General features: G+C 36.3%; 1 protein-coding gene across 2 annotated transcripts in view; it reads left to right on the top strand.

The window, feature by feature from the left end:
• The window catches only part of IL1RAPL2 (interleukin 1 receptor accessory protein like 2), a 429,112-nt gene that overhangs the window by 209,566 nt on the left and 196,765 nt on the right, over positions 1 to 22,781 (top strand). For both annotated transcript variants that reach the window (XM_072430660.1, XM_072430661.1), the window contains 2 exons: positions 4,346 to 4,619; positions 18,641 to 18,827. In XM_072430660.1, the coding sequence (XP_072286761.1) occupies positions 4,346 to 4,619; positions 18,641 to 18,827 (461 nt within the window). The remainder of the gene's footprint in view (positions 1 to 4,345; positions 4,620 to 18,640; positions 18,828 to 22,781) is intronic.

Raw genomic sequence — 22,781 nt, 5'->3', positions numbered from 1 at the left:
GCCAAAGATATCATGTATTGCAGTTGACAATATATCTTGTTCACATGTTGATTAATTGAACATGACAGTTTTTGTTTTCGCTTTTTTTGGTCATTAGGCCTGATGTACGCTGCTTGTGCTGTGCAACACCAAAAAAAAATGATGTAGCAGCAACAATATGCCATGTATTTTTATGGTCGAAAAATAATATTAATTGTGTGCCAGCTGCTTATACTAATATCATTATGGCTCATGCCCTTTTCTTTCCTCGGGATATTATGTGTATATGCTAATCATGGCATACTGCTGTCAGGCAGAAGACAAATATTGTCTTTATTATGTTGCTTTGCTATTTATATTGTGACTTTATTTGCACTCACAACCAGATTTAACTAGCTTGTATTGTAGGTAAAAATATTTGTGCTTTCCAGTCTATTGGATAATTTGTAAATATTGAATTTGAATGCAGTTTGCAGTGGACACCATCAATCATAATTATCCATGATGTGTTTGCCAGTTTTTTGGCACTGTTGCTTTTTGTATTTTGGATGATGATGAAGGAAATTATTAGTTCTTTAAGGATTATTCCAGTGGCAAGCTGTAGGAGTCTACGGAAGCTCTTATTTTGGATTGGCAAATCATTCAAGTTTGTCCTGGCCTGGGAATAAAGAAACAGATGTAACATATAAAAAAATCAGATTACAGTACATTTGTGTAAAAGGGAAATCATTTGGCCAAGTGTGTATAGCAAAAATAATTGCGAATTTAAAACTGCAGCCGTGAAATTCTGGCCCAAAGGACCCTGGGGCAGAAGAAGTCTTCATAGTTTTGTTATAGTTGGGACAAAAAGTAGATGAACATTACTGATACTGATACTGTCCTGACGCTCAGTATTGTTGTGATTAATATCTAATGAGGACACAGGTAGTGGTTAAAAGAATAAAAAAGGTAAAAACAAAACTAACAAAGGTGGTAACTTTGACAAAAAATGTCTGTTTTCTTATAGAAGCGATAGCTCCCGAATTCCTGCTTTTTTATAAGAAAGTAGGCCCAAGTTCTATTCATTCTCAACATTATTGAGAACTGTGTTCCTTAAAAGATTAAGTATAAATGAGTATAGAAGTCCAAATTGTCCCCACATCAAGGGGTAAACGGGAATGTCTTTCAATGGGGACACCAGCGTCAGGGTCAGCTGGTAATTTTATAGATATTCTCTAATTTCCTGTTGTATCCCTGGACAGGAAATGAAGGGAATTTACCCAATTAGTTCAAAGACTGCTTAAGCTGGACAAATTCTAAGAATATATGGAAGATACCATTAATAAACCTATTCTAATATTTTTTTTGCTTGGATATAAATATAATATTTTGGTTTCTGTAGGTTCAGTCACACATCTGAAATAAACGTCTTGCTGTGTGGCAACTAGCTGAGCACCTAACACTTACTCATTCTGCAATTGGTGATTTGGAAAATAAAAAGTAGATGAGGTAGGGTGTATATTTTTTTGAATCAGGTCAGCAATAGTGGTGTACAAAATATCTCAGCATAAGTAATCTTTAAATAACCTGGCAAAGAGTATAACTTTTTATTACTCAAAGAAATTTTGGCTATATATAATAGATGTTTTTTTTTGTTCAGTGCCATTTGTATGCTGGCATGGTAATTGCAGAATCAGACTTTCTAGTCTTGGGTAGGAGGTAAAAAAAATGAATGACTAAATTACTGAAATTCTATTATTACTCTTCCAATCACTTTTGCTAGGTTGTCCCAAGGAGAAATAGAGGGTGAATCTACCGAGTAAGGGGTAAATACAACAGATGAGACCTAACAGGGTTTCTAACCATTTCCTAGAAATCACACAATCCAAGAAATTATTGAAATACATATATGTGATACTTATTGAACGCCTGGCCGTTCACAACCAAGTCAATGACTTTACTTTTTACAACTGTATTCAAGCAATTTACTCATCTAAACCAAACTGCTGATTGGACAGTTACTTCCAGCAGTATATTTATGAGAGACCATCTATGCTCCCCTTCTAACAGCACAATAGGCAGATTAAGAACATTTTGTAAATGTAAAATATGTGATAAAATATTCATTTCTTAATACATTACTATAAAAACCAGCAATTTTTGCTTGTAGTTGAACTTTACTATCATTTAGTGTAGGTAAGATCTAGGTGACTTTTGATAAGTGAAGCTCATTCATTTAACATAGCTTTGGAACATTTCTAATTTGTAAAATAAACAGAGCAGTTACACCCTAGATACAACTAATATACAACCTAGATGTATTATTTTTCTTCTCATAGATGCTTCTAAATTTCTCCGCTGATGGTCTGCATTGTGGTGAACATGTCCTTCTGTCTTAGTTGAGGAACTTTATCACAAAGCATCTAAAATGTGTGCTGTGATGAGCCAGTAATTTCCTAATGGATTAAGTACTTTCTGGCCAACTCTGTTCATTAATTCATTTCTTTAAATTGCTGAATATAAACCATGCAGATCCTCAGGTTATAAAGTGAACTCAGGCTATGAATTGTATTTTATGCTAGCTGACAGCCAACTTGTTAAGCAGTTTCTTTATGATGGCGGGGTTTAATAGCCAGTTGACTTGCCATATGATCTTGATGATCAAGGACACACTGGTTTAGATGCATTTGGTATATGTTTTTATTATACTGTACTGTTTTATATAGCATTGTTCTTCCACTGTAGTATATGTAAAAGAAAGCCAGTATTTCAGAATTAGTAAGTAAGCCTGATAAGGAGGCTGCATGAGATCTGCCCAATTACCCTGGGGAAAGAGTATATTGGTATCAAGTAACAATAACAATAATTGTTACTTGACAATTGCAATAATTAACAATTGCAATAATTAAGAATAGGAGCTAGAAATATTACCACAACACCATAAAAAAGGGGAGTATTTTAATAAAGTTAAATAACACATATACTCAACAAGTACAATTGCAGTTAAAAAATTCCCTCGATTAATCTATATAAAAACAGCTTTAGCTGGGTTTGTAGAATCTGTCAATTACTCATTCAGCAAACATAACTTGGGGAGGGTGAGGGGCCACATGTTTACTTCTTTCCTCCTATTCAGGCTTCTAAGTTCTAAGGGACCTGGTTTAGGTAGGGTACATGAGAGGGGACACACTCTCAGTATTTCACCTATTCTTAGCCAGTCTTGTTCCATTTTGAGAAAGGACTTCACGCCTCCACTTTGAGGAGATTTTAACTTTTTTTGTTTTTATTTAATCTCACAAAGAATTACACTCTAGCTGTAAGGCATTCCAAGCATGTTATGTTAATGATTACCGTATTACCTTGTTACACATGTTTTTTTTATTGGCCGCAACTACCATCAACCTCTAATACTATGCAAGCTTTTCTAAAGTCTAAATTGTAAAAAAAAAACAAAAAAACACATTTAATTAAATGTTGCTGATTGACTTTGATTGTTGATCTATGCTTTGGGATGCTTATGACGCAAACTGAGATGCAAATAAACTACAACATGACTATGCAGCTTTGTGTTTTTTTCTACAGTTTACCTTTATTTAGAGAAAAACTACATGCTTTTTTGAAAACTTTTTGGCCATGTTCTCATGGCCCCTTCACCCCCCCCACCCCCACAGTAGTTTTGTTGACAGTTCTATATTCAAGATTTTGCGATTCATTCATAATGTAATCAGCTATAGAATTCAATACAATTTGGGTCAAAGCTGTAAGTCAATTTTAAGTCATTGTTATTCAGGTCAGAATTGGCCAATTTCACTCATTCCTATTCATCTGCATCAGGAACCCGATAAAAAAAACCTATACCTATAAAACGTACATCAGAGTGCATGCATGTCGACAGAAAGTAGCTGGAAAAAGGAACACAGTGAAGGTGTGCACCAGGACAGAATCAACACCCATCTGACCCATTCCTATGTTTTTTTTCAAAATGACCCCATCCCAGGGATTGTCATGGATCCAAAATAGGCAGGGATGAGTCAAGAGTATATTCCTGTGCACCACTTTAACTGAAAACCCCCACAACACTTTCTAACACTGAAGAAGAGGGTTCAGTGATAAAAACAAAATCTGAATTGACCAGTCAAAGTAACGCTACCAGCCTTCTCTCCTTTTGTGCTTGCACATCATCAATCTGATCTTTAATAATGGATAAGAACTGTGGTATAAATATATGCCATGACGTGATTTACCTAGGTTTAATACCTACTTTAAGACATTTTTGCAAGTCAAATTCACAGTTAAGTTATCATTCTACAGCAAAATTAATCAAAATAAATTAAATGACAGGTTTATATTTGTTTGTCATTAAAAATTTCTTCTCCTCTTCTTTCAGCTGACGGCTGCATTGACTGGTCAGTGGATCTCAACACCTACATGTCGCTGGCTGGAGAACCTGTCCGAGTAAAATGTGCCCTCTTTTACAGTTATATCAGGACTAATTACACAATGGCTCAGAGTGCAGGACTCAGGCTTATGTGGTACAAAACCAAAGGAGACTTAGAAGAACCCATTTTGTTTTCAGTGGCTAGAATGAGCAAAGATGATGACTCACTGTGGATCCATTCAGCTGAGGTACAAGACAGTGGATTCTACACCTGCGTCTTAAGGTAAGAGTATAAATCTGTGATTTACTTACTAATTTCATATATAACTCACAAGTGTAATCTGTTTTCCATAACATCATACCTATACCTTATATCATACACATAGTCTACATGTTGTATCCAACGCCTTTAAATGCATCCTATTTTTTTGCTTCTGCACTTTAACATATTGGATTAATTCAGTCCACCTGCAAACTTTTGCTTCTAAATTAAATGTTGTATTAAGTTATCCATTGCTACACTCTTGCCGTGTAACACTTCCCCTTGCTTCATCAATCGCAATGATATGTCACACAATAATGTGTACATATTTTACCCTAAATCTTTATGCTACAATGTTAGAACATAATAGTATAAAAAAACAAATGTTATCATTAAAATAGTAATATTAGTGGAAGCTAAAAAATCATTGAACCAGAAGAAAATACTGAAATGTTTGTTTTATATTGGATGTTTTTAAGGTTTTTATTGAATTTATTACAGTTCATCATTTTTGCAAAGAGATAATAGCCCAGCGCATCTTCTGCCTCGGTAATTGGTAAAATGGGATCTTATTCCACAATGGATCAATTATATGTTAGCAAAGGGCATTAAAAAACATAGAACTTACCCTTAGGTTATAATTTAGTGCAAAATATGTTTAAAATTATTTAAACATAACAAAATGTAATATATATTTTCTGTATATTTTTATGTAATTCTTTAATTTAAAGTATTTAATTTATTTAAAGGGAGAAGATAAATAGCAAAATAAACTAAACAATCTTAGTATGAAGATAACACATCCCTCTATAGCAAACTAAAAAAAAGAGAATATGTAAATGATAATTTAAAAGTATTTCATTGTAAATATTTAGAAATTGTGATACAAATTTTTAGAAACGGTGGCTGTATTCATATGCATTTTAAATACAAAATAAAATAAATGGCCAATAAGTTTCTAAAACTGAATTTCAATTATTTATATCTTCACATAATGGTGAAAACATTTACTGCGCACATTTGCCTCCGGATAGGTTTCCAAGGCCCCTACCACCAATATTATTTCAGTAGTTTCATTCAGCATGTAATATATAATCAATGTCACAGTGGAGGACTGAGACCCTCTTCTCAATATGTTTGGCAAACGGCTTCTTCGGGATGTAGAGAGGTAGTAAAATCCACGAAGAGTACATTAACAACAGGTCGATGTTTATATATTCTGTAGCAAAATAGCAGAAACTACTTGAACAGAAACTGATGCCTTTTGGCACATTACATTTTTTGAAGAAAAATAATAAATTTGTATACCAATTTTGGACTTTGGTCTAAATTTTTCCTAATGTAAGAAAAGTCTAAAACAAGCATGGGCAGCATGTCTACAACAATGTCATATTAGTATATTTCAACTTTCAATATTTCAACAATTTCAAGTTTAATCCTTCTAAATCTGTCAATTTCATAGGACAAGGGGAAAAGGGATAATGAGAAAAGAAAAGAGAAATGCGCACTTTGTGTATGATAAACAATTTGAACGTTTTAGTGCCACTGTATCATTTAGGTTCTTTAAATTCTTTTGGGGGTTTAGACTTGAGGAAAGAAACGAAAAAATCAATAATGCCTTCCAAACATTTTAGGAATAGGTACATTAGCAAGGGCAAATGTTTAGCTTGGGATGTATGTATGCTAGGCAGGTTATTCAGGTTTACTAGGATACTACTTTACTAGGATTTGAGTTGGAGCGAAAAGCAGTAAAGACTAGTTGGATGTGCTACATATAACCTGTGTTCTTTGAGTTAAATTTTGGGGCAGATATAGCATGCCTAATGTCAGCAACTGGTTAAGAACTATATGTATTCAGTGTGTACTGCGAGTAGGTTTAGACTTCTTCTTCCTAAAATTTGGAGGTATGCCCCTATACCACCTAGGTATGTCACTGCTGACAGCAAACTTTCTGCAGCTGTTCTGGCACAGTTAATAGCACAGTGTTTTTGTTGAACCATTCTCTCTGTTCTTAAAATTCCACCCCTGATGACATATTCAATGTATTCCAATAGTCAGATGTGGGTAGGAGCTGCCTGAGATTGATGAAGGAATGAAAGAATGGATTATAGCTAAGCACTGCTTAAGTTTACTTCTAATCAGAAATTATGTTATGGTAAAGGTACACTTTTGTATGTTTTTATTTGACCCACTGAACTATGACAGTTAATTACTGTTAGCCAGCCAGATTTTATGTAATTATAGGTCTATTTTAAGGTATTTCACAAATGAATTTCTAAATACATTATGATCTGTTGTATGTTAGGATGCATTTTTGTATTGGGTTTTTGCCTGTCTACTCAGAAAATAGACATAGACAGCGCACGTGGGTTTATAATAAAGTGGAACTAAACATAAATAGTAAAAAACTGCAAATGGGTGGGTTCTATATTGCTTACCTTACCTGCCTGTCGCAAAAATACTCCTTTTTCGCCATTGGCTCAGACATCTTCACTCAGTGTTCTTCTGTGTACAAGGTCTTCAGCTATATTAATTGTCCATGCCAGAATGAAAAAGCTCCCATCTGCCCATCTTCTATAATAATCCTGCCTGCTCACAATTCCTTCCTTCTTAAAGTGGAACTGAAGATCCCATTTCCAAGTTACTTTTACAATGTTCGATCAGGCAAGTCATTATTACAGAAAGACACGGGCGATGTCCCTTTCAAAGTGATCCTTCTTCCCGGCCTGATTGCGCTGTGGATCTGTCAAAAAAGCTTTGGCTGCCAGCGTACACAGTAATCCCAACCTAATGAACAAGTGGACAGTAGTTACATCATCTTAGCCCAGCCAATCAAGATGGTCAAAGATCGCAAGGAGGAAGAGAAGGAAGAAGATGGCGGCACCCTGCAATGGAGCAGGGACAAGTAAGTATAGCAGGATTTAAGTTTGGTGCTGCTTTAATGAGCAAATAAGCATGTAGGTATTTTCTGTAGCGAATGCTCTTGTTGCTTACACCAGCATTTCAGAAAAGGGGAGATGAAACTTGATGGGTTAGTGTCTTTAGTTAATGATTGATATGAACAATGCCAGTGGTGAATATATTTTTCTTTGTTTCCTATTCTATTTGGAAAAAGGAAACAAAAGCTCTACAGTGAAGACCCATTTCTGGGCATGCTAATTGCCTGCCTATCATTGACCTGGTTCTCCGTTTTGCATTTGGGATCTAGTAAGTAAAAAATCTATAAACAGCCAAGCTGGTAGAATTTTTAAAAGAAGATTATCAATGGAAGCATACATATATCAGCACAGGTTGCATTTAGTAGTCACATGTGACATAATTTAAGTCCGCACCTTTGGCCTTTACATAACATCTCCATATGGCATGCAGCTGCTTTGGTAGATTGACCAGATATAAGCTAGTAAAGTCTCTGTAAATAGTTCTTTAGCACATAATCAGAAGGTGATTGTTGTTCTCACTCAGGTGTTATTATATGTAGAAAATGCCTGTGTTTTGTAATAGACTTTATCAGCCCTCTGATGCTTGGGCTAACCCTCAACTCAAGCATACGAAAACATAAAAATGAAAGAGCTCTTGTGTTTTATAATACAAATCTGACCATTTTCATCATATGAAAATAAGAGGCTGGCAGAGCGTTTTATGAATAATAATCCTTCTTTTCTAATGTAAGCCTTCACCCTCGTATCCACAACATAAGCTTAGATTTGACATAGTGGTTCTACTGAGACGTGAGCAAGTCAGTCACTGATCAATCTCTAGAAAAGATTTCTTAATGCACAGTAAATCTGTTTGGATTTATAGCTCAGAGTATAATAAAATGCAAGTTGTGAATGTTCTACAAAGGATACATTTTTTTTTTCAGTTAAACTGAATTACGTAGGTTGTTTGCATGCTTTTTAGAAAGTAGCATGTGCAGAAAAGATGTTTTTGTGCCTGGAAAGGGTAAATAAAATACTTCACTGCCCAATGGGTCATCCTTCAATGTTCCTGTGACTTCACAAGTGGCAATACAAAACCTGGTTTGCAATGTATGCCTTAAAGCTAAAAGCTTATCTAACATATTACAATCTGAATTCATTAACTTTTTCTTGCCCTTTACGTACATTTTGAGAGTTATAAGTTGTACTGCATCATTGTTGGTTGTCTCTAAATAGGATAATGCTAGTCATTCCAGCCTTTGAAGCAGACACCTTAAAAACGTCACTTCTGGTTGTGATATTCCTCCCCTAGAGTTCAAAGGACTGCCTGTGGTCTCCCTGCAGCCGAAATTTACTCAGTACTGACTTACCATTACCATAGAGGCAGGGCCACAGTAGCCACATCATCAACTTACGAGTGTCGTTTACTAGATACAGATCAAGTAATAAAGCTTATATGACATTTTAGTGATTGAATTTAGATTTTTTTTTAAGCAAAGTTTTAATGGAAAATTAGGAGCACCAAATGCCTGGATCACTATAGTGGTACCTGGTGAAATGGCTTTGTGATCTAGTTGAGGATATCTTTCTGGATTGGGAACATACGAGTATAGAACTTGGAGCTGGAGCTGGGGAAGCCTACCAGACAAATTGTAATGCATTGTTTTACATATAGTAATTTACCATTATTTGCTTGTAATCCCTTAGAGACATTAAAAAAAAAGTGATCATATCTACAACAATAAATGTAGATTGAATACATTATTGCACTAGACAGAAGTGGGAAAGTAAAATACGCAACTTTGGAAGTAACTCATTCTTTTGAGCAATTTTAGGCTCAAAAACAAAACAATGTTGTCATTATGGATTTGATAGTTTTACTTTTCTGTGGGCGTCGAACTGCTTTAGTTCTTGTAATTATATATAAAAGGACACATTTCTTTCTTTGTGGAATTTGCCTTTGCTTTTTTTTTTCAACCAAATGTGATAGTTATATACAGTTTCTTGTAGAACAGAAGAAAGATAATGAGAGTTTTCCCCCTTTCTTCTCTCATCCTTCTAGTTTTAGCTGGAGTGGCCAGGATGTGTAAATTCACACAATTGTGATGAAGTGTCAGAGTCATTAAAATGCAATTTCTCCTTTGATTTCTTTCTGTCTTTTACAATTATTAAAAGGAAACACCTGCTCCGCAATATGTTGTAAGTCATGTTGGCAGTCATTAAATCACAAAGCACTTAGAAATCCTGAGCACTTATCGTATTCCTCAAGTAAACAGTGTGAGCTATATTATGTCCAACTCATTTGGACACAGACGAGCTCATTGGAATTCAGTTCCACTTATTCCAATCTACTGCTTCAGCAACTCAAGCCAGCACTTGCTGATTGAAGTCAAAGTTTTGACATTAAAGTCGCCACATTTGAGCCAATCTCCCATCGTTCATTTGGGGTTTTTTTATGGACACAATATTTGAAATATTAGAAGTGCTTAACTTATTTATAGTTTGCTTGCAGCACCACGTGCGGTTGTTTCTTTTCTGAAGGTCAGTAATTATTTGCAAATGACTTGCTTACCATATTAGTGTACTTGTGTATTTTTGTTTCAACGTGACAAGGTAGCAACAGGTCTAGCTAGTTGGGGTTTGAAATGTGTTTTTGTGAAAGAATGCTAAAAGGATTGTTAGCATTCATTTTAAATGTATTCTATTTATATTTTTTTTATTTTATTTTAGAATAGAATAGAACAGAGAAATAAGCAAAGGACATGAAATAAACAATGAAGTTCAGATAGACAAATATGATAAAATGGGTACATGAAACAAAATGTACAACCCTATGTAGTAGGCTGCTGATTGTCCCATTTAAAATCCTGCGAATGTATTCACAATAGGAAGTTCAAAAGAGGAAAAGAAAACTGCAATATTTTATTGTTAGAAAGAGATCCGGAGAAAGGAGGCAACAAGGGAGGGGATAACAGGGCAAGAAAAAGAGGGGATTAAAGGTATGGAATCCAGGGTCTGCCCCAGTGTTAGATTGTTGTCTCTGGTATTGAAGGGAGAAGAAGGAGACATCATATAGAGATAGTAGGTTCATGGTAAAATTACTCGATAAATTATGATTGATCCAGTTTGTTCTGAAATATCTCTAGTGAGTCATTTGGCTTAACCTCCATGAACTCATTAGTAAAGTACCATGCTACCTTCCATTTTACAGTTGGGATGCTGAAAACCAAGCTTTTGCTAGTAGCACTAGATGTTACATTTTAATTTTAGTCAGACAACTGGATTACTGAACGTAAATATCTTGTATATTTATTTATAGACAGTAGATGGATTATTTTACTTCTTTTTACTTACTATTTAGGCCATTTTTAGCTGCATTCCTATAAAAAGGTGGTTGTTCACAAAGCTTAGCAGCTCGAATGGAGACATTGAAACTGAATGTCTCAATTATTAATCAGCAGGAAAATTAAGAAACAAGTGAATAATCATTATCTGTATACTTATTTCAAACTGAATGTTCCAATGCAATATAGCTTTTCCTAAAATCATGTCTTATACCACTCTTCAAAAATGTTATTTAGCTATTTCTGGTATTAAAGATTCAATATGTCACTACCTAGGTTCTTCTTCTTCACCAATATATATACTCATTTTTATAATTGTACATGGGGCAACACATGAGCAGATTGATGTGCAATGACGCTGGGGCAAACTAATTCCAAGAATAGGATTTCTATAACACTATGGGTTATGTAAAATGACAACACATCACGTAGGAGACTGCAATGAGGCACCAACTTGTCAGACTGAAATTTCAGACAAAACCATTTGATAGTGTCATTAGTCTCTGCCATTCATTTATGTAAATATTTTTTTTTAAATGAACAACCTTTTTTTTAACAGACTATAAATAGGGGCAAATGTGAAAAGGAAAAAACAGTTCCATCTGTTGGCTAACATATGCCAATATTTTATAGAATATTTCATACATGTATAGAACGATGAAATATATTTTTAAATGTATTTTTTAGGTCCTGACCAAGGAAAGAAAATGTACAAATGTTTTATGCATTCCTTTCAGTGATCATTATTGCTTTCTGATAAACAACAATTATATATAGTGTAAAATCAGACTTCGAACTAAGGGCATGCATAAGTATGGTTTGTTAGATTATCCATGGTATGTTAGTCCATCTTGGCACTTTGTTGTTTCTTAACATCCAATAAATGACATCCTAAAAGAAGGAGACATCAGAAAACTAAAACTGATGTGTCGTCCATCAATGGATTTAGGCATATATGTTTAAACTTAGATGAAGATGAAAAGATGAAAACAAGATGACAGCTGATCTATTTTGAGTATGTTGAAAGTTAAGTGTATGTTTACAGAATTTACTTTTATAGTTGTTCAGTGCATGTTGTACCTTCATGCATCTTGTAAATGGCAGAAGGCAATATGTTTTCCTGCCTCCCATGTTTTTGCTTTACTAATCTTAAAGAATATCCAAAACTGTGCTGTAAAGAAAAATGTGACACAGTAGAGAAAACAATATATGATAGTTATTTGTTCGTGGTCTTTCAGTATAAATTCCGGGCAACTAGCTTTTTCAGAAGGAGGTCAGGGAAAGAATCTGTTAGGAGACGCTCTTCTAGCTGACAATACCGGGGTGTGTCCTACCGCAGTAGAGTGTGCCCGACCTATTCCCTCCGGCGGCAGAGCTTGCAGCAGAGTTCTAGCAATTAGTGATCTGCGGCTTGCAGCATCCTTGTTTCCCTTTAGCTGTGTTTTCCCCTCTCGACATCCCCTGCACTAAGACTGCACAGCTAAAAGGAATTTGGAGCTATGCTTCAGCTGATTAGCAAAATGGTTCCTGATCAATCCCATGTAGCCATTGGCTGCTGGGTCCTCAGATTCCAGTGCCTGTTGTAGCATTTAGCAGTGCTGGAGAGTTTCTCGTGTGATTTCTGTTGCTGACCATTGCCTGTTCCCTGACCCACCGTTTATATGCTGCCTGGTCCTACCTCTGCCTGTGAACCTGACTCTGCTTGTGCCTAATCCCTCTGTACCTCGTTTGGTGAACTGATCACCCATGTATGACTTTGGCTTTGTACTCCGGATTTTCCTGGTAGTTCTTGACTGCTTAATCTGTGGGCCCCTGGCTCTCTGCCAGCCCATCCCCAGACACTATCCCTTGCACATTAAGTCCTGGGGGAAAATGTGTTCTGGTAGAGGCAACCAGTCTCCTGAGGCTGAGTGTGGGCTTGCTAAAGATGAAGACTATGGCGTATGATTGGGGGACTGGTGTCTGGTGAATACTGGTGCTGACCAGGACCTTTCACTAGCTTACGGTTTTCTTTGCTGGATTACTTTTGGTCCACCTATGTCCAGACCATGAACATAAAAAAGTATTTATATATTCTTAATAAGTAGTAAACATGGTAAAATGAGATATTCCCAACCTCTATAGCCACATGTATTCTGAAGTAATTAATTCTCAAATGAATATGTTACTGTGTCTGATCTACGCAAAGGTTTAGGCTTTCTAGCCATAGTCCTTCTTTTGTTTGTGTTTCTCTTAGCTTTGTCGTTGTTTGTTCATTCTTCTCTATAGCCTCAACCTTCTTAGGTGCCACATTGAGTTTTAATACCCCTAGTGTCTTAATTGTACGTCTTCGTTCTCTTGCTTGTCATTTTAGATGTATTCGGTGTTATTGCCATAATTGTTATTTCATTTTCTTATTTTACATGTCAGCTCTGTAATGACATGCTTGGCTGGTTACACAAACATGTGTTATTCATAGATATTATCCTTTGCTGTTCTTTCTCTGCCTATAGGTGGAACCTCCTACTTAGACCTAGTAATCTCCCAACCCTCCGCCAGCTATCAGTTGATTGTTTCAGTTATATCAATAAATACGCAAACATACTAAAGAATCACACTCTATTCTGGTTCATACTTCTCTGCACTGTGTCTGCTTTTTTTTTGGAAATAAGCCACCAATTTTTTGTTAAGCATGCATTAGGTTACTATATTTTAAACTGCACTGTAATTTTTGACATTTTTAAAATATGCATATAGGCTGATTGTCTTCACTAGGTGGAAATTCTTACAATAATTATGTAAAGTTTAAATGATGATAGCTTGAGGTTAGTGTCTCTCCAAGGGATGTCAATGTGTATCTTTAGCATAATGAGAATGTTATACAAGGGAAATGTATGCTTTTTCATTGAGCACATGGGATTTAAAATGTGTTTGGTTAGCATCATTGTTAACTTATATATATATAGACTGTGGCATACAATATCAGGATTCTAAATATGTAGCAGTATAGGCACTGATCTTTGGTACATGACTTTTGGATTACCAACAGATACATTGCAAATGTCCTAAGATCTGTTATGTGGCAATAAGGCAAAACAGGGAAATTTAATTTTTGGTTTGTTTTTTTCCATAGTATATGTATGTAGTATCGGATTGGCTTCAATTACTGTGGTCAACTGAAATAGGAATTTATCACTTATAGTTTGTTGCAGACTGCAATGGGAAAAAGGGTGAGGTGCAGATCAGGACATCTCCAAAACATGTATGGTTTCTGATCACTTTTCAGGAATTTTTGAGGAATTACCAGATTTTACCATGGAAGATCTGTGTAAATTACAGAATATTTTTTACTGTACATAGTGTTAATTTATTCTTTTTTAAAAATAAAATAAAAACAAACCAGTCCTTTAAGTCACAGGTCCCATGTACTGCAATCATAGCACCATCTTGACCAAAATCTGGTCAATGCATTGTTCCGGATTCCTTGCTCAAGTACCGCAGAACAATCTGTCATTTACAAATAGGAGTGTGATATGTTATTATTATTGGTCTTCCAGACATCACAATTGACACTTATTAAGTTATGTATCATAGCACACCACAACACAATATGATGCGCATTAACATAAGTCAATGCGCTTTGTGATGTACGTCTTTCTGAACACAGGCTATGCTGGCTGGACACTTGCATTTCTATGGCTCCTTGGCATTTAAGGATCAAGTAGTTTCTAACCTCATTCACTACATCTGTTTTGTGTAGGACAATTCCAGTTTTCTTTAGGCCAGATACTCCTAGATTTCAGCAGACAAATTTTTCTGGAATACCACCCATGAGGGGAAATACGGGCATTTCACTTTCCTTTACCGAGGTCTAAAGGACTAGATGAAAATACTCTTTCATAGTAGGGCAGAATTACATCAGACAAGATTAAAAAAGTGTCCCCCCTATAATGCATCACCAGCCCCCCAGACCTACTGATTGGCTAGTTCAATAAAACCTCTCTTATGCACCCTACTAGGGCAGGCTCAAACTGCTGAGGTACAGACAGACTGACTACAGCCCATTGCTTCCTATAGAATTGCAAAAATTACACTCAATATCAATAAAATAGGCTAAATGAAGGTAATATATTTAAAACTTTAGAACAGTGTGCATTTCTAAATGTTTGTCATGCAAGGTAGCTGTTTGTATTCATCCTAAATGGTTTCAGGGGTGTAAAAAGCAGTATACACCTCAAGTATAAATTACACTGGTAGAACTACCAAATGAAAAAGTAATCAAGTTTTACAGCTAATTTGAAATTTAGGTTTTGTACACGAGTAGCTTTTTTTTTTTTTTTTTTTTTTTTTTTTTTTTTTTTTTATGTATTTTTGTCTTTCAGTTCTAGCACTTGTCAAACTCCTATTCGGCTCCCAGGTGTTCTGCAGGTCTTTTCAGGCATAAATAAAATTTAGCTATAACCATGCAAATCAATCCTATTACACCAACTTGTAGTTGTAATAATGTTTGTGTTATTTTTAAACATTTTTTGATTTTCTGTTTTTTGCTTCAAATGTTTTTTTTTTTACAACTTTCCTAATCCTTTTAAAATATAGCCAAAACACTAAAAGCTTAAAAACAAAAACTTGACCTGGCAAGTATGCTTACTGCCTCCTCCCCTCTGTATTATTTTAATTGTAAAATGCAAAAAAATATATACGCCCCATAAAAACTGTGGATTTGTAAACTGGGAAACATTATATCTTCATTCAAACAGTACCTACAAATGAAGGAGATATACTTGAGCAAATTAAACATAAAATCCATAAGGTGTGTGTGGTAACCCTAGGGGCTTCAGGACTACTTTGCTGCTGGGAGATCACGAGGTTGTGGCCTTCAGGTTATCCCTACCAGGAATAAGTAGGGAACAGAAGGCTTCAGTGCAGGGAAAGCAATTGAAGGGTTACCAGGATTGGGCAGGCGGTAGGCAATACTCATGATCAAGATGATGCACGTTTGGGGCAGGCAACAATCATCATCAGAACAGGTGGAGGTCTAATCAACAGAGAGTGAGGCTGGGGTCAGTGTTCAAGAAATCAAATAGGCAGAATGTCGCTGAGCAAGTAGTAGGAAACAAGATGAAGATCCAGCAACCTGTGCCTAAGACTGAAGATGGTTAAATCAGACTAGCGGCCAGTAGCAGGAGAGGGTCATGACCAGGATATGATCATTGACTGCAGGGCAGGGCATACTCTTTATTACGCTCCAGCTGCTCACCATGTGCTGGGGATACTGAGATGTACCGAGTGCATCAGAATAAAAGGAGGCTGTAAATGCTGCAAACTGTTAAACCAAGGAACTGCCCGCAGGCTGGTAACAATTTAGTTGTTTGATCACATTTGCAGTAGACATACCAAACGCAGCATTTTTATAGGAAAATGCCATACCAACTGTAAAGCATGTTGATGTAAATATTATGGTTTGTCATGTAACTTTTTAGTATTGCGTTGATGCTTTCAAACTGGCCTAGACAAAGCACTGATCGCAATCCTGTTTAAATGTTACAGGTGTTTTGAAAGACCGGTCATAGAAGGAGACCCACAAACCTAGTGTAACTGAAGAAGTGGTTGAAATGTTCAGAAAATCAATGTCAGACTGTACAATTTTTGTTAAATAAATGATTAGAAAGGGATTGGTGTTTTTTTTTCCACATTCAAGCTTTAGGACAATTATAAAAGTGTATTTTTTATTTGTGTATATCACCTTTATCTATAGGCTTTGTTTGAATAAAGAGACAAAAATGTTTGCCGATTTAAATTTTGTGAAAAAGTTATTTCAATGGGTGTACATATTTTTTTGTTTTATATAACTGTTCACCTATTTCAACTGTTAAGATTAGTCAAGGATTTAGCTCAAATAGTGTTGCATTAGACAGGAACGTATCTACACAAAATAGAAATAATCCAAACTAGAGCTACCCATACTGAAAACACTCTATTCATATTATATAACACCAGAGCACACAATATAAATAGACATTGTGAAAGTGTATGTGGATGTTTGTATCACTGAGAAAGGAGGTTAATGACTTCCATGTTTATTGGAAGGAATTGATGGCATAAAAAGAGGTTCATGACTTCCATGTTTTCTCTAAAGAACTGATGGCAATAAAAGTGAAATATGCTTTTATGTTCTATTAGTCCTTTTTTAAGAAACATATTTTTTAATATATTGCATTTAAAATCATTTAAACTTTGACCTGAGATGATTTATTCTGCTATATATGTGTATATTTCTTGGGTGAAGTGGGATGAATTATATAAATTATATTCCTTAAGAGATATACCCCACTTACTTATCCCCTAATATCAAAGTGATTAAGACTTTACAATCACAAAGTGATTAAGTACATTTACAATCATGCAAAAATGATAAGACAGTAGATTGAGATATGGGGTGATGGGTGGTGCTGGCCTATGGGGGGTTAAGGGGCAGTCATTAAAAAGGGGGGGCTTAGAGTGGGTGGCAAGCCAGTCACAGGACAGTTGGAGGAAGACTTTTCCCACCCCTCCTCCCTCCCTTCAATTATAAAGGTAGAGGGGGTGGTAAAGTTTTTTGTAGGTCCTTGAGAGTTGTAAAATGCATACAAGGAATCAGAGGGTTAGGAACCCATCAGGGTATGGAGTTCCTTTTGAGTGGAGCCCCACATGATACCGGGTTCTTGTTGGGACGAGGAGCGAGTGGAGGATACCCGCTAACTATCCCCAAGGTGGTGTGGTAGCAGCTGGAGACCTGTTTTGGTAAACAGAAGTATCTTTGGTAAGGGGTATTAGATTAGTACTTTCATGGATCTTCAAATATATTAAAAAAAATATGTGAAAACTTGTACTTGGAAGTTATTTATATACTGTTCTTGTTGTATATGAAACTAAAAGGTTAATATTGTATCAATAAAAGTGCTGCTATATCCAGTTTATCCCAAAAAAGGTGCTTTTGTGTTTTTAAAAGTTTAAAAGAGTTTACCGAGTGCAGGGAGGGATACACTAATAAAATAAAATATAGTTCGGTGTGCTGTACCTTAGTCATGTACATCACACGGAAGTTATAGCATCACTCACTAATACACCACCAAGTTTAAAAAAATGCAAAATGCTAGTATCCCGTACTAATTTTAAATCACATATTTATTTTGCATCCTCTAGATTCAGAAGCTCACAGTTGATATCAGTCATAAGAATCCATTGTGAACATTTTTGTGTATTGGCTCTATAAGCCTACAAAGTTTATTGAACCAATTTAAAAAACTTCCATATGTCCTTACACCTTCCCCAATAAAAGTGTGATGGGTTCTAATGCTCACCACTTTATTTAGAAATGAATAGAAAATTAGACGTTAATGCTCTAATGCTTCCCCTTATCCTTTTATGGTCGGAACACTTTTTTTTCTTTAGACAAAGCCTGGAAATATGCTGCTTGCTATGTGTGTGTGTGATGCTAGTGAACTAACTATCAAGCTCATCCCCGACTTCCGCAAAACTTTTTCTACACAGCCATTGGATTAAAACGGCTGCCAGGCAATCATTATTTTTGGAAGAAAAGGTCAGCACTGACAGCCTACACATATTTTCAGCAGAAATGTCCAATAAAGTGCAACTTTTTTTTTTTGGAAATCATGCATTTCTAAATTGTGTCAGGCTAACAAATGATATGTTTCTAAATTGTCAGATCCTTTAAAAAATGTTGTCAGCTGCAGGATTGACCTATTTTAGTAGTAAAACATGTAAAAACAGATGTTACATCACTTTTCTTTACCATTTTCAGAAATTCCACATATTGCATGAAGGTGTCTATGTCCTTGACTGTGGCACAACAAGAGGTGGGACTTTGTTACAACAGCAGAATACGGTATGTGGAGAAGGCAGAAGTTACAAAAACAAAAGTAATCTCATGCCCTGATATTGATGACTACAAAACACCAAATGCAAGCACAGATGTTGCATGGTATAAGGTAAGGACAAATGTCTAATGTCTTTTTATTGATTCCTCTTATTCCTCTTGCTATTCTTTCAATGGTATAAGTGCAAAGAGGCTTTATTTCTCCATATCCCTCTCTAAAAATCCCTATATAGAAGCTATAAAAACTCTAGCTTCCAAATCTTATTGTCTCCAAACTCTTGACTTAGTATATATCATTACTCCTTTCACAAATACCTGAAGTTATTGTTAAATTTCTATTGGCTGTATTGAGAACAAAAATCGCAGGGTTTCTGTTGTATCCCTACTTTGGTAGTAGAGGTGTTGTCCATTTTTTGGTCCATACAAGCTATGAAGTTAAGGACCCTAAACCCTTTTTATTGTAGTCCTAAACACGTAACCTGCAGGAATATTTGCTAGTAGAATCTGTCTATGCTTTAACTGCAAACACAGAAATAACAAAATCAATCTGGTGGACAGACTCAATTATAAATGCAGCCACAGCTGTTTTATTGATTGTCCACATAAAGAACGCAGTTAGACACAGCTGCAGAGAGAATTCTATGTCTCCTTTGGAATTATCCGAGACATTCTTGCATTTAAGCATTAAGCACCACTATAGACGCCAAGGCAACAAATGAGGAAATCTGGCAGCCCCGTACTCTAAGATATCTCTCTAGTGAAGGCTTTTCTAAACTGGAGCAATCCAGGCACATTATGTGCAGTGTCCAGTGGATATAATTCCCGTCTTGTAATGGCACAGGATGTGTGATAACATTTATAAATGAGTAGCTGTGACACTAAGCCTCAGAACAGTATTGCCATGTGTGTGACCCATCCATGGAAGTGTAAGTAAAACAATATTTGAAGTCACCCGGGAGCTGTGTTTTCAGGTCTTACCATTCACAGAGCACACAATAGGTAATGAATGGTTCTTCGGGCCTTTTGGAAAGAGTGCATGAATCTGGCTGAGTGTCAGCTAGAGCATAATGCACCATCTTAGAATTGTAGGTCTCAATCCAATTATACCTCCTGCTACTTCGGCAACTTTTATTTATGCTGATGTGGTGTACTCTACACTTGCTGGGATGCTGAAACACTTTCCTCAGGTTTCATTGTGTCGCTGTAGTATAAGATATTATATCCTGGCTTAGCACAATGTTCATCTGCAACAGGTACATAATTCAACAAAGCTGCAGCTTACCATTTAGGATACAATACATAATGTGATGTATATAATGTTTAGTCATTACCATCGCTACTATACCCTTTTACATTAAGAGAAACAGGAACAGTTTGTAAACATTTAGGTAATGGTTTGGCCTGTGAAGAAGAATAGTTGTATTCTTTAATGTGTGCTCATGCACTGTAAATATTTACTGTGATTAAAGAGTTATATTCCATATATGCTGGTAGGTAGGCAATTGTACATCCCATGCCTGGTTACCCAACTCCAAAAATTAGGCGGTGCAAGTGTTTTTTTTAATGCTTTCTTTTGTTCATGAAAAAATTAATCTCATTTTGAAAAGCATTTTTTTTACATCAGCTGTATTATTCTAATATAAAATATTGTCAATACAATACAGGTGAGAGTCAAAAACGTATCTCTGCTTAGTCCTCCAATTCTCACTTGCTGTGATGCTGAAACACTTTCCTGAAATTTCATTGTGTTGCTGTAGTGTAAGATATCATATTGTGATGTATATAGTGTTTATTCCCCTACCATCACTACTATAACCTTTCTTTTTTTTTATTAATGGAAAAGCGTGTCATTTTAAAATTAATTTTGTTTAAAATCACCTACATATTGTCATTGTCCTTGGTATAACATGCAATAATAATACAGGTGAGAGTCAGATAAAGTATCTCTGCGTAGGCCTCCATTTCTCAAGGACTCAGGGCTTATGTGTGTGGAATAGACACAATGACCCTGATTTATTAAAGTTCTCCAAGGCTGGGGGGAAAACACTTTTATCAGTGAAGCTGGGTGATCCAGCAAACCTGGAATGGATTTGGTCGAGAATTGAAAACATTTGCTAACAAATAGCTAATGACTTTTAGGAAATCCATTCCAGGTTTTCCATTTCACCCAGCTTCACTGGTGAAAATGTATTCTCTCCAGCCTTGGAAAGATGTGCATCACTAGGCCTTTTTCACTCCCACCTTTGATATCTTTGAGTAACTTTGGAATGTTGGATCCCTTTGTTATCTGAGTTTCTCTGCATACAGTCTGGTAGGCAATCCCATGCTGTGCACCATCACAATATCAAACCGTGTTTATTCTGTAGCACTTGCAGCATGGAGAGCAAAGAAATAGCGGCAGCTCTGGCTTCCCTTTAGCTGTGTAGCCTGAGATGTATTGTATTGGCATCCCCAGTGCACACTCTGAGGTTGTGCACAGCTAAAGGGGATTTTAGGGGCAGATTAGTTCCTGACTTTATCCTGTGCTGTCAATGGCTGCTAGGGCTCTATGGCCTTTCTGCTCATAGTCCCCAGTGCCTGTTGTAGTGTTAGGCTAGGCTCACTTGTTGCTGGTGCATGAATTTGTTTGATTTACTGTTCCTGACCCTTGGACTGTATACTGCCTGGACAGACCTTTTGTCTGTTACCAAAACTCTGCTTTGAATTTCCCTTGGATTCCTCATGCGGTGGACTTATCTTTTGTGTATGGCCTCTGGCTTAGCATTCTGGATTTATGACTGTAAGAACCTTGTAATGTATTTGCTGTGGGCTCCTGGTCCTCCGCCAATCCTTCCCCAGATGCCATTGCTTGTGCACAGACATCCAGGGGACAACCATCGATTGGGAAGTGCAACTACTCACCCGAGGCTGAACGGGAGCTTACTATAGCTGAAGACTATGGCCTTAGATTGGGGGACTGGCATCTGGTAAGTACTGGAGCTGGACCACGGCCTTACAGATACAAAGTATTACTGGCAGGATGTTGCTCTTGTCCTAACAAAGAGGACATCAATTTTGCTGCATAAGAGTATTTTTAGTGATGTTTATAGTAAGTTTATAGATCAGTAAACCTTTGCCTTTTGTACACCTGCCTAACTGCTCTGTAGCACCATGTACACGCAGCGTGACATACACTTGTGACCTTGGAAACAATTTTATAGAGAAGGGGGAGAAAGGAACCTGGGAGTAAGGGAATATGTTTGTGGGTGTGTGTACCTAAAATAGGTAATGGATAGTTGGGCATGTAAGGCTGCATATGCAGGCAGAGCTAACAAAATGCAAACTGTGTGACAACAATTATAATTTACGCACACCCATAATTTTAAAATTATGAATTTTTTTGTTACCTAACACAATTTTAAGTTAGGTTGGCAAACTCAGTCTTCTGTCCTAGGATGACCACACTCGCTCTCCATATCCCTCATAACATAAGAGAGAGGTAGATTGTATGTTGTCTACAGAATCAGTCTACAGAAGGTAGAGGATTCCAGTTTCTGAACAGACATAAAATACTTTAATTTGTTTATTTAGAAGAGAAAAAAAACAAGAAAGGATCATTGTTATATTTTACATATGATTTCACCATGCTATCCCCTTTGTAGTTTTCACCACGTCAGTACCTATGTATTAAAAAATACATTTTTCTTCCTAAATTCCCATATTTATGTTCTAAGAGCACTGAATTATGAATCTTCCAAGAATCTCCAGCAGCTGCTTTTCACTAAAAGTTGTTATTTTTGAGCTGGACACCCTCCGCTCTGTGTATGACGTAAGGCTTTAAAGCTAGCCGCATTAGCGCAGTGGGGACCCCCACTCCAACTGTACGCACAACTATGGTGCGCACATATAAGACACCTTCAGAATCTTCTAGAATTGGCTATGACTTCCTTACTGAGAAAATAATTCAAATGATTCAGCTCCCGGCTCACCGCTGCAGTTATAAGCACTATTATTATTGCTAGTAATTTACTTCTTATAAAGTTTAGTAAGAATTTTGCTGGATTTATTTTGTGTTCTTATCTTCCTT

This window comes from Pyxicephalus adspersus, chromosome Z (assembly GCF_032062135.1).
Source record: "Pyxicephalus adspersus chromosome Z, UCB_Pads_2.0, whole genome shotgun sequence".
Lineage (NCBI taxonomy): Eukaryota > Metazoa > Chordata > Amphibia > Anura > Pyxicephalidae > Pyxicephalus > Pyxicephalus adspersus.
Note: the sequence above shows the minus strand (reverse complement) of the source record. Positions and strands in the feature narration are given on the sequence as shown.